The following is a 12,975-nucleotide window of genomic DNA, read 5'->3' as shown; positions in this document are numbered from 1 at the left end:
GACAGTAATGGCTATCACTGTTACCTGCCTTGTCAAGTCATGTGAAGTCTCACCAGATCCCAGCGGTCAGCAGCAGATACCTCCTGTCTTCCATGAGAAGAGGAGCCATCTTTGGCACTTCTCTTTTGCTGTGGCAATTTTTTTTTCCAGCCACAGACTGACTTCATTGGATCCTTAGTGAGTGCTAATAATGTTGACTCACTTCCTGCTCTCATCAATCCACTGTAATTAGTGTCCAGTAATATTTCAGCTTTAAAAGTTTATTATTCTGATTACTAATGGTTAGATCTCTTATTTTTGTTGTTTAAATTATGTTTATTATTTTCTATGATGCAGTTTTGTAGTATAGGGATTCCCTCCTTTTCCTCCTCTATCCCCCCATGTCATTACAGCAGTATAGTCCTCCAGCAACAATTGCAAGTTCAACATTCTGCTACCCATGTTCTCAGCAGCATTGTAGGTATAGACAAAAGCAGGAAATATAATACCTCAATTTTAAAGATGAAATTAACACACAGACATGTGATCTTACCTAAGAAATTATCCCTAAAATATTTCTGTATTCAAAATGTTTTACATGGCATTTTGAATGTGCACAAAGATTCTGCAAAGGGAAGAAAAGGTGACATAGGACTACAAACTTGCTTTATAAAAGATTGCGGTATATCTGCCGTTCCTTTGAATGGCTTTAATCTATATTTGGTGAAATGTTGATTAGATACTGAAGAGATGAAACTTATAAAATGAAACAAAAGAACTTCTTTAGCACACAAAAAGTATTTTGAAATAATTTGCATTTGCTTATTCGTTGGTTAATTAGGAACCTTTAAATTAGGGAAAATACTGTCATTTTCGCATTTTCCCATGTGCTGAAACTCTCCCCTGAGTGCTTGTCAACAAGTAGTGGATTTCTCAAGGAATGTGGATGAATGGTTCTTTGTTGAAGGCTGAAGTTGGTCTGCAAGATTTCAAGCATGTAGTACAGCCAAAAAAAGAAACATTATGAATAGCCAACAGGAAAACAGTATTTATTTCCAGCTGTTCCCAGAATTTCATATGCATGGAATTTGGTGGGTGATGTGGCCTCCCCAGGGCCACTTCCACCTGGAGTCCTGTCGGCCTCATGAGAGGCACATGGTTTGCATTGTGACAGAGAAGTTGCTTTTCCTCGGTTCACGTGTGTCACCTTCAGACAGCCCCAGAGTCCCCGCTTGCCAGCTAGGCGGTTTCTGATGGACGCTGCAGCTAAGACAAATAGAATTTTATGGAAACTGTCAAGTCAGTATGTTACCTTATTGTTTAGTTAACGGCTTGTCATTCTATCATGTTCTTCTCTTGTTATTTACTTTTTTGGGCCCCTCTTCCCTCAAAAACCTCGTTACCTCAGGAAAAGCCTGCTGAGCTCCAGGTATGAAGTTGGGGCCTGGGATTTAGAAGTGAAATTTGCTTGAAGCGAAGAGCACGGGATGGAGGGGGCGTATTGGCTGTAGTTGGGGAACAGCATGTGCTACTTTCTTCTGCCAGGATTTGTCCAAATGTTGGACATAGCTGCTTCCATAGCAGCCCTTTCAGGAGTTCATCCTGTGATCTCTTCCTTCGGAAGGCCCGAGGACTCAGTTTCTGTGTAGATGACATTGGCAGCCATAGGACATAAGAAATTGTACATTTGGGTCTTCATGTGGGTTGGGCAGTCTGGAATTGATCAGCTGAGCTGAACCAGTCCTGCCTCCAGCCCAGCTGGAGGAAGCAAAATGTACTTACTTGTCTACTTCATCTCTGTTTTCTTTCTCCAAATCCCTTGGACCCTCTTATTGTAGTCTGTTTTTGTGTTGCTAGGACATAAAACCTGAGTCGTTTATAAAGAACAGAAACTATCTCTTATACTTCTAGAAGCTGGGAAGTCCATGAAGGGTCCGGCGGGGGGCGGGGCTTTCTTGCTACATCACCCCCTGGTGAAGGAAGTGAGTATAATAAAGGGAAAGATTGGAGACCCAGTCACATGCCTTTTTGTAATTGGCATTAATGCTTTTTTGGGGGGGAGGGGGAGGGATTTAAAGGGGAGAGGAGGATATTTATTTATTTATTTATTTATTTATTTATTTATTGACAATCTTTACATAGTTAATTTGGGTAAAAAGGTTCAAGGGCTACAGGAAAGTGGGTAAGATTATTATTTCCATATTGTTTCCTTCATGTATCTGAGGTAAAGGGGGATATTGAGGGAGAATCCCCACCCGGTTTGGCATTAATGCATTCTTAAAAAGATTTATTTATTTTTATTGGAGAAGAGACAGAGAGGAAGATCTGTCTGATACTTCACTCCTCAAGCAGCCGCAACGGTCAGAGTTGAGCCAATCCGAAGCCAGGAGCCACTTTGGGGTCTCTCATTAAGGCACAGGGTCCCAAGGTTTTGGGCCGTCCTCGACTGCTTTCCCAGGCCACAAGCAGGGAGCTGGATGGGAAGTGGGGCTGCTGAGACCAGAACAGGCACCTACATGGGATCCTGGCACATTCAAGGTGAGGGCTTCAGCCGCTAGGCTACCATGCTGGGCCCATTAATCCGTTCTTGAGTGTTGAAGTCCTCACAACCTAAATATCTCTTCTATTAAAGCCCATCTCCTAACACTTCCTACATGGTTTTTAGGTGATGTATTGAAGCTGCGGCACCTCCGGAGCAGGGGTTCTCACTGGCGGCACTGCTGGTGTTTAGGATTGCAGGATCGTTTATTGTTGCGATTGTATCAGGCACTATAGGCTGTTTAACAGTAAAAATATCTTCAATTTTTTCTAAATGTCATTTGGGAGCTACTGCTGCTGTTGAGTTCCTTAGCCTGAGCAAAGAACTGGACTGCCTTTGCTTTCAGGGAGGGGACACTGAGCGGACAATCAGCCTAAAGGAAGTGGTGCTGTGGCCTGGAGAGGGAGGGCAACACCAAAGGAAGGAAGTCCCTGATCTGCCAGTGGGAAAAACAACAACCCCAAACCACCCTTTGGAGTCCCAATCTGCTGCTGGTATTTCTGTTGTTTTGACCAAGTGGCTACCTAAGAAAAGCTAAGATGCATTCTCCTAATTTTGTTAATGTTGGTAACTTACATGTTAGGCTAACTTCAGGACATGAGCCTTCTGTTATCACCCATGTTTTACGCATGGAGGAACTGAAGCACGGAAGAGTTAGTTAAGCTGCTGAGGAGTCCAAGCCAGCACCCACATCTACGTCATCTTACTCCAAAATCCAGATGCCTTAGCCGTGCTGGTTATAGGAGTTTCCTGTTTTCATCCCCACTGATGAGCTAGGCAGCATCCACGTACTGCATGGCTAATCGTCATATTTATCACATGCTCTCTAAGGATGAACTACCAAGCCATTGCATCTGCTAAGGCTTGGTTATGGTCTGAGTACCTCCTACCCGCACACCTCTCCCCCTGCTCCCTCCCCTTCCCCACACAACTCCCTCCAGCTTCATGTGTTGTCATTTTGATCCTCATTATGAGGCATTGAAACAATAGAAATGTGATCTATCATGTTTACAAATGGGTCCCTTGAGAACTGATTATGATTAGATAAAATTGCTATGTCCTCGTGATTGAAACCTGATGCTTTATAAAGGGAGAAAGACCAGATATGCATACCTGCACACATGTGCTGTTGGTCTCTTGGCATGTGATGTTACATGCTACCTCAGGACTCTGCCAGGGAAGACGGTATCACCCAAAGAAACTCCTAGATTGTTCTCTTCCAGAACCATGAGCCAACAAGGTAGCCTTCTCAGGTGTTTCATTATTATAATGGAAACTGGACTAGAGAATTCTCTGACTTCCCAAACTCAATGTTCGCTGGCCTGGCCTGTTTGAGGAAACATTTCTTTTTAAGCCAGCTGGCCTGAGGCCCCTGGTGACACACTGCCAGAGAATGGGGCTTCTCTTCCTGGTCAAGTGTGGGTCCTGCAATTAGTGGTCTAGACCTGGAACTTCCAGCTCAGTGTGTCCCTCTGGCAGCTCCCCCAGGTAATTCTGCAGCATCCCTAAGGATGGTTTCTTGGTGAGTTGGCATGTGCCTCAGCTGCCTCCCTAGCATGCCCAGCGACATCCCAGCAGGTGAGGGTTCTGTGGGTGGCTGCCTGCTCACCTGCCCCAGCCTGCAGCACCACAGTGGCCTGATTTGGCCACCTGCCCACCAAGGCCTAAGCCTCAACCTTGGGAGGGGAGGGGCTCTTCTCAACTTGTTCCTTCCTTCGCTACTCTCTCGCTGCTGTTGGTAACTATTCCCTGTCATCTCTTCCTGTAACCAGACCTCTTGCCCTTTAGAAGCTGGTCCTTTGTTACTATGATACTACACATCTGTCTTCCCCATGTGCAGATTACCCTGTGGCCACTGTTGCCTGCCTGGAACCCACCTGAAGTGTCAGCCAGTATTCCAAGGACTTTGCAAATATTAACTCATTTAATGCTTATAACAACCGTGCAATGTAGGCAGTTACTAGCCCCATCTCACCATGGAGAAACCAAGGTAATGAGATACAGGAAGTGTTCCCAAGTTTACACAACCAGCAGAGGGTGGAGCCCAGACTGGAGTCCAGGTGGCTCTGCTCTATTTTCCCAGTTTCAATTATTTTATTGAATTATTCATTATTGTAAAAGTCATTCAGATTCCAAAGTTTCCAGGAGATATCGGAACTGATCACTCATATTTTCTTTCTCTCCCAATCTGTATTTAGTGAGTAGCCAGTATGTATGAGGTGTGGGCAGAGAGTAATGATGTCATTGGCTCACTTGTTATATGATGATGGTATTAGCAGAAAGTTTATGTTCTTTTAAAAGACTAGGAATGGTTCAATCTAACTCAAACTTAAATGTCCCCGTTGAAAAAAAAAAGCATAGCTTTCTTGTTTGTTTGAAGGTTTGTTTATTCGTTTGAAAGGCAGAGTCACAGACAGAGAAAGACAGAAAGAAATCTTTTATCTGGTGGGTCTCTTCCCCAAATGGCTGCGAAGGCCAGGTCTGGACAGGACCCATGCCAGAAGTCGGAACCAGGAACCTCTTCAGATCCCACGTAAGTGCATGGTCCAAGCACTTGGGCTGTCCTTGGTGGTCTTCCCAGGTGTATTAGCAGGGAGATGGATTGGAAGCAGGGCAACCAGGACTTGAATAGGCACCAACATGAGATATTGGCATTGCAGAAGAGGCTTAACCCATATGCTATAATGCCAGGCTCAGTTCTGTTGTTTTTGTTTTTCTTTTGGCAAGAAATACTTTCATGTTTATTTGGTATAAAAGATTTTTGGTCATTGTCAAATATAATGCATCCTTTTTTTTCCTGCTAGAAATCTACATAGTGTCTCAAACACGCTTTCTTTAGTCGTCATGAGCGACAATTTCTCTTGTGAAACTAGAACTTGAGTTTAGCACCAGGAGTACTCTGGCTCTGGAAAGAAGTAAAATTCATAGATGAAAGCTTCTTCAAGTGAATCCAAAAACATGTGTGAGACCTTGGAGAGGGAAGAGTAACCAAGTGTGGGTTGCAGCCTGCCTGAGCGGGATATGTGTGTGTGTGCCACGAGGCTCGCACTCGGGGTAGCTAATACACCTCTAAAAAGTTTAGACCTGCTCCTTTGAAAATTGGAATTAGCAAACTCTCTTAGACTGTTTTGGAAAAAAGCAAAATACCTATTTAAATTTTACTTTAAATTATTAGTGAAGTAACAAGAGAAATGACTGGGAATCAGAAAATCTTTGTAATGTTTCTCACAAAATTAGAATTAAAATATTTCCATGCTTTTGGGGAAATACTAGAAGGATTTGTTAGCCAGTTGAATTACCTTGGTTCTTCTTTTTTCTTTGGCTGTTTGAAGTTTACTTAAGAAACAAGGATTGACTCTCTTTCAGTTCCTTTTTTGGAGCCTGGGGCAATCTGGAGTCTTCTCCGATCCAAGCCTGAATTTCTGCTATGGCCTCAGAAGCAGGGCTGCTTAGAAAAAGGGTGCTGTGAGAAGCATGTTACCATCTCTGGACACATGAGGGCACTCTAAACAGGCAGCGGTGGACACAGCAACCTATGACTGAGGGGCAAGGTCAGCTCTTCCTGGACAGCACTGTGGAACTCAGGCGCCTCTCCGCTCAGTCCTGGACCAGCCACTCTGTCATGACCCCCACCCCCCGAACTGGCCTAGGGAAGAACAGTGCTCTGGAGAAATGGAAACCAAGGCTTAAACTTGGGCTCTGAGTCAGAAGTCCCAAGCTGCTTACTTGGGGAAAAAAGCTTTTAGTCGGATAACTCTCCCCATGACCCTCATTTGGAATTGCTTTCATGTGAACATTCAATTAGAATCCTTTTTCTGGTGCCAGCAGAATGGAAGTGAACTTGAAAACAGACAGGCTGCATTGCTAGTTTCTCTAGCTTCCATGGTGGCTGGCTTTGCAGACTTGTTATTTAGCTGTCTGTGCCATGTGACATCCAGTCCCTGGAGGACAGGCTCTGCAGGACAGAGCTGGAGTATGGAGAGAGCATGAAGTGAAAGAAATGTACACGTGGAATGCCATTTGGAATCCAACAAGGGGATTTGGGTTTCACAGGCGGTGTCTCAGTGGAAGACCTGTGTGATCTAGTGTCGATGAGTTTTGAAGTTATTTGATCTTCATGGATGTTAAGCTGCTTTAACTGTACTAGAGAAAGGCTTAAATGGGAAAAATCCATCCTTCTGACTGTTGTGCATTAAGCAGAGATCAGAGCGCTGGTAGCTCTTGAACGGAGGTTAATACAGTTTAAAGGAGTGGCAGAATACGATCCAGACCTCTGGAATCCCACCAGTGGTTCCATCCCAATGGAGGAAAATTCATAACAGAATTTAAACAGCCTGTGCTGTTGAAATCATTGTTTCGAAAAATGGAAATTAGTAATGTTCACGTGTTTAGAATCTACAAGAAGGGCATGAAAAATATAACTGGGTCTGAACACTTTTCCGCATTCTTTTGCTTCTTGTCAGGGAGCTGGAGTGTTTCTATGTACTAAGGAATGTGTGTGAGCCTTCAGCCCTGCGAGTAACATGGGGCAAGGAGTCAAGGGTCAGAGTGGCCGGTTCCACTGTGACAGAGCCAGGGTCACCGATGACCCAGACAATCCAGACCTCCTGCCCTGTGGCCAGTACTGTTGGATTCATCTTTAAAGCTGTCACATTGCAGCTGACATTTTTCAGCGGTGAGCAAATTCTTCCTACACAAAAACTGTACAAAGTCTTCCTGTCTTAAAAGATATAAATGCAAGGTCTCCGACAGGGTAAACAGAAATTGCAGTCCTGAACGTTTATCTTTCTTATTTGAAGGGACAACTCTTCCTTCCTTCCTGGAATGTGACTTAACGTTTTGAATGCCTATTAAATCTCTGGGTACACTCAGAGACCTCAGAAAGCACTATGGACAAAGCAAACATCCTCCTGCCCTTGGCAAAAGAACAAACGGATGCTTGCCTGGCTTACAGGCTCAGCTGCTCGGCAGAAAAGGACCGGCGAACCTGAGTTGCCAGAAAAAAAAAATTGTTCATGTGGCTTGGAAAAGCAGTCTTTTTACTTGAAAAAAAATAGCCAGTGCTCTGCAGTGCATGTGTAAGTGTGGTGGTATACCCAGACAGACCTGGCCTGTGGTCAGAGAGAGGGACAACTTGGTGTCTGGGGCATTCAGAGTCTGATTTCTTCTTCCTGGGATAGGGTGGCACTTCACATAGCCAGACACTTCTGGGAAGCTGGCCATACCTAGCCCCGTGGGTAGGCTGTGTCTAATGAGTCTATGCTAATTAGCGCGCCCCATTCTCTGACTGCCCCACTAGATGATGGGTTTAGGGATAGGCCTGGAAGCCGTGGTATGTAAAGCCTTCACTAGAGAAAGACATGTGGAAGCCAGCTCGAGATTCTCTCTTCTGTACTTAGCAGGGAGAGGCTGATAAGGGTCTTAGGGATTTGGAGGGCCTTTCCCACCTCCCTGAATCTGAATATCATGTTAGCTAGCCCAAGGAAGATGGGAGGAGTTGGAGCCCTGACTGGACACAAGACATCCTTTGATGCTGGACTCTTCAGCCACTATGCCAGTGCATTTACTTTGTTGCTTAAGCTAAGCCAAGCCAAAGTTTATACCACCTATATCCAAGGTTTCTAATGCCACGTGGACTCTAGGATATGCATCCCTCATCTATCTGTATGTAATGGAATTGAAGGGGTATAGTTCTTTTTTGAATTTGTGTTCATTTGAGAAGGAGATAGAGAGATAGAAAACCCATTTGCTGTGTTGGATCTCAAAAATCTACAACAGTCAGGGCTGGGCTTGGGGCCAAAGTTTGGAGCTGAGAGCTCAATCCAGCTCTCCCATGTGCATGGCTGCAATCCAATGACTGAAGCCATCACTGCTACCTCCAAGGGGCTGCCTTAGCAGGGAGCCAGACACATGAAAAAGGGCTGGCTGTCCAACCCAGGCACTCTGCTACAGAGCGTGGGCGTCTTAACTGCCAAAGGCCCGCTTCCTGAAGGCTATTAGTTTTTCAGAAACTTGTCCTAAAAGTCACAGTATTGGATAGAGCTTTGGGCCACAATCTCTAGCCACTGAGACTTTCTTGAAAGTATGACACAGAACATTCAATAATAAGAGAAGCATCAAGAAACAAAACAAGCCAGGTGTCAAATGCAGCATATTTTAATTTGTTTCAAATAAAGCAATATATGTATATATATACTTTTTTTCAGAAAAACACCAGATGTTAAATTCTACAAAAGCGCATGTGTCTTCAGCAGATCATGTTTGTCTGATCGTCAGGAATATTGTTTTCAACGTGAACTCGCTAACAACGATCAACGGACTGACATCCTGGTACAACACGGACTGCCACCTGAGCCTCTGATCTTGAACCACACCTTGATTTTTCCTAACAAAGGAGTAAATACTGCCTGGCTAAAATGCTGCAAAGTCTCCATGAGAAAAAGCATCAACAGATCAAGCAAAGCCATGAAGGTTATGAAGCAAGCTAGAGCTGATTATTTAGAATTAGTAAAAATGAGTATGAGAGGATGACACCACCACACAGGGTCTGTATATTCCGACGGACTCTCTTTTGGCAGCGAATTGGGTCAGCACCTCGGGCAGGGAACCAAAATGGAGTGGAAACTGCTCTTTGTTCTCCGGCCTCAGGCCACCAGCGTCACGGCTGGCACGGCGAGAACCGTGGTGTCGGAGGAGACTTCTATTCTTGTGGGGCAGAGGTTGCACTGCGAAACCCTCCCGACGTTTCCCCGGAAAGGCCGGGCCTCCGAGCTGTCTGCGGGGTGCTGTCTCCGCCGTGGCTTTTCAGGATGGCCTGGGGTCTCTGGGGCCTTTGTCCCCAAGGGAGCCTCCTGGTTTTTGGCGCCGCCTTTGTTTTTGGGACGGAAGCCGGTGTGCAGCTGTCGCCGGTGTTCGTGCCTGCTGGTGCCCTTGGTCATGGAATCCACATCATTCCCGCCACTCTGGGACTTGGCAGGCCCGTTTGGCCTGTTGTTATGATATTGGGGATTAAATCTTCGTCTTTGGCTGGAAGACCCATTCTACCAAGAAAAAAAAAAAAAAGAGAGGGATTAGAGATGAGCAAGCCACAAGTGACATTCATAGATGACATCAGGGAAGCCAAAGTTCTAAGTCACAGCTTAGCAGAAAAATATGACACCACGTCAATGGGGTCAAGTGGCCAGGAACCCTTAGCTTTAATACTGGATGTCTTGTATATGAAATTGTGGGAACATTACTGATGTTGAGAGATTATAGAAAATAAGACAGTTCCAAGCTAGGCCAATAAAACACAACCAAATGAGATGTAACATGGCCTGAGCGAGGTGTCTCAATGCTGACAGCTTCTGGATCCTTCCCTATTCACTGTGTATATGGATTCTAGTTACATATATGAAGAAAAAAAGAAACATTCTGACTGATTTTTTTTTCTTCTCAAAAACAGTTTTGTGTGTATTTGAAAACAAATATTCAGAAATAGTCTCTTGGGCATGACACGATGGCTTAATTAGCTAATCCTTTTTTGCAAGTGCTGGGACTCATATGGGCACCAGTTCATGTCCCAGCTGCTCCACTTCCCATCTGGCTCCTTGGTTATGCCTGGGAGAGCAGCAGAGGATGGCTCAAAGCCTTGGGACCCTGCACTTACTTGGAGAACTGGATGAGGCTCCTGGCACCTGCCTTCGGATTGATTCAGCTCTGGCCATTGTAGCCACTTGGGGATTAAACCAGCAGATGAAAGATTTTTCTGTCTCTTTTCCTTTTTGTAAATCTGCCTTTCCAATACAAATAAATAAATAAATAAATAACTAGTCTCTTGAGCAAATACAGATGAGAAGGCTATCAGGTAGCTCTTGGAAGGATGGGGAGGTAACAGATATTTCCACAGAGGTAACTAGTTCTTTAAATTTTTTGCAGTTCTAAGCCAATGAACTGAAAAATCATTCCTTCAAGAAATCGGCAGCTAGGACACAAACAGAATTCTGCTTGTGTGTCCTGAACAAGGGAAAGAGTTCTGAGTTCTCTGAGGTCAATGCTAGCCAACTCTTCCCTGGGACTACAGCATGCCAGGCACTAAGCACCATGCCTTGAAACCTTCTCATTTGTTGTCACAGCCACCCATTAAGACAGTTGCTGTTATTTGCTCCACTTTGTAAATGAAGATAATAGTAAATTTAAGGATCTGCCCAAGATTTACAGGTGGCAAATGGTAAACCCATTCCCACTTTATGCACTGTCTCCTGCCAAGATGCATAAATAGCTTGTGACATGATTACAGAACTGTTAGAATATTAGAACTGTTAGAACTATTTGTACTTCATAAAATATTAGAACTGTTAGAACTATTTGTAATTCATAAAATGTCTGTCATTTTGTGAATTACAAATAGATAATGTTCTTAATTTGTACTGACTTTAGAGTAGATCAGCCTGTATTAACTCAGGGCCAAGGGCAAGAGTCCAAACTCATATCATAATCTGAATCTTGTCTCTTCCTACCTCTGGCTGCATCCCACATTGCAAGGGGCCTTAGTCCTCATGAATGTGGACACTTTGGTCCCCACACCTAAGCTTTACTCCCACCAACAGTCACAACTTGGACTTGTCAATGTGTAAACTGGAGATGTGGTCTCCCCTCCAGATGGCGTATCCAGGGAAGTAGCACAGACAGACCCTGAGAGCAGCTGTGGAGCTACCTGAACACGGAATTCCCGGATCTTGAGTGCCCCGAGCATGTTACAAAAGGGAAGGGACAGATAGTGGGTGGCCACATCCCCTTGGTTTCACCACCATTTTGGAGGGAGGGCTGGGGAAGCCCAGGAGGGATTACTGTAAAGTGCAGTGCCTGGGTCTGTGATGTCTGGAAGCAAGTGCATGTCCACTTACATGAGCTGTGTCTTTAAATGCTAAAAAAAAATGGTGAGCTGAGAAAGCATTTACAGAGATGCCAGGTAATTTGGACTCTTTTTGAAGATTTATTTTATGTATTTGAAAGGCAGAGTTACAGACACAGAGAGAAATAGAAAAGTCATCTATCCACTAGTTCACTTCCCCAATGACAGCCGTGGCTGGAGTTGGACCAGTCCAAAGTTGGAAGCCAGGGATTTCTTTCAGGTCTCCTGTGTGGGTGCGGGAGCCAGAGCACTTGGCCATCCTCTACTGCATTCTGGGTCATTAACAGGCAGCTGGATCAGAAGCGGTGCATCCCACATGTGGGATACCATGCTTGGAGGTGGAGGGTTAACCAGTTGAGCCAACAAAGAAAGAGATTCCAGAGCTCTCTTGGAAAGCTTTAAAGGTATCTTTACAACAAGCCCATCTGCTCTATCAGCCAACAGCATTTCTTGTCATTCTAACATGAAGGCGGAAGTCACCTCTTAAAGGTGCAGGGTCAAATCAGCAGGAGAGCAGCAAGATGGCCTCTGGGAACCTTGCCTTTCCACATCACAGTGGATAAGAATGGATTCTGCCACTGTGAAATGTGTTCTTTCTATTGATATTCCACGAGAAGAAAAAGCTACACTAACTTTTGCCTCCTCTTGTTAGGATATTTTTTTTAGAAAATTATACCCTAGTTGTTTATTTCCCAAGAAGGCAAAAGTGACAGAGAGAGAGGGAGAGACAGAGAGAGTGTCCACTTGCTCAGCTCTTCTCATGGCTGCAAATACTGAGGCCAGGGATTCCATCTGGGTCTTTCATATGCAGGACTTGAAACCAGTACTCCAAGGTGGATGCTGGTGCTACAGGTAGCAGCTTAATATGATGTGCCACAATTTTAGCTTCTGGCTTGATTATCAAAGCATAAGTGAGGTGGGCTGGTGTAGTGGTTCAACAGGCTAATCCTCCACCCTGTGGTACCAGCATCCCATATGGGTGCCAATTTGTGTTCTGGCTGCTCTACTTCCAATACAGTTTTCTGCTTATGACTTGGGAAAGCAATGGGCCTCTGCACCCACATGGGAGACTGTGAAGAAGCTCATGACTTCAGATCAGCTCAACTGTAGCTATTGTGACAATCTGGGGAGTGAGCCAGCGGATGGAAGACGTTTCTCTCCTTCTCTGTAAAACTGCCATTCAAATAAAAATTTTAAAAAATCTTTATAAACTGTCTTTCAAATAAAAAGAATTTTAGAAATATTTACTTAGTTTTTAAATTGGAAAGTCAAGATTTATAGAGAGAAGGAGAGACAGAGATAAATATCTTCTCTCTGCTGGTTTACTCCCCAAGTGGCCACAATGGTTGGAGCTGAGCTGATCTGAAGCCAGGAGCCAGGGGGCTTCTTCCAGGTCTCCCCCATGGGTGCAGACACTGAAGGCTTTAGGGCAGCCTCTGCTGCTCTCCTATGCCACAAGCAGGGAGCTGGATGGGTAATAGGGAAGCAGCGATATGAACTGGTGCCCATATGGGATCCCTGTGCATGCAGGGGAAGGATGTTAGCCAATAGGCTACTGTGCTGG

At 44.7% G+C, this 12,975-nt stretch overlaps 2 protein-coding genes across 6 annotated transcripts in view; one reads left to right on the top strand and one right to left on the bottom strand.

The window, feature by feature from the left end:
* The window catches only part of KCTD18 (potassium channel tetramerization domain containing 18), a 30,964-nt gene extending 21,915 nt beyond the window's left edge, over nt 1-9,049 (top strand). For 2 of the 3 annotated variants that reach the window (XM_040971949.1, XM_040971948.1), the window contains one exon: nt 8,725-8,826. In XM_040971949.1, the coding sequence (XP_040827883.1) occupies nt 8,725-8,742 (18 nt within the window). In that variant the 3' untranslated portion in view covers nt 8,743-8,826. Of the gene's footprint in view, nt 1-8,724 lie in introns of all 3 variants that reach the window. The other variant, XM_040971950.1, reaches the window with a different exon arrangement.
* SPATS2L (spermatogenesis associated serine rich 2 like) overlaps nt 8,659-12,975 on the bottom strand; it is a 95,840-nt gene continuing 91,523 nt past the window's right edge. For 2 of the 3 annotated variants that reach the window (XM_040971945.1, XM_040971947.1), the window contains one exon: nt 8,659-9,558. In XM_040971945.1, the coding sequence (XP_040827879.1) occupies nt 9,163-9,558 (396 nt within the window). In that variant the 3' untranslated portion in view covers nt 8,659-9,162. The remainder of the gene's footprint in view (nt 9,559-12,975) is intronic. The other variant, XM_040971946.1, reaches the window with a different exon arrangement.

Source organism: Ochotona curzoniae, unplaced genomic scaffold (assembly GCF_017591425.1).
Source record: "Ochotona curzoniae isolate NIBS_2020 unplaced genomic scaffold, NIBS_Ocur_1.0 contig_2210, whole genome shotgun sequence".
Lineage (NCBI taxonomy): Eukaryota > Metazoa > Chordata > Mammalia > Lagomorpha > Ochotonidae > Ochotona > Ochotona curzoniae.
Note: the sequence above shows the minus strand (reverse complement) of the source record. Positions and strands in the feature narration are given on the sequence as shown.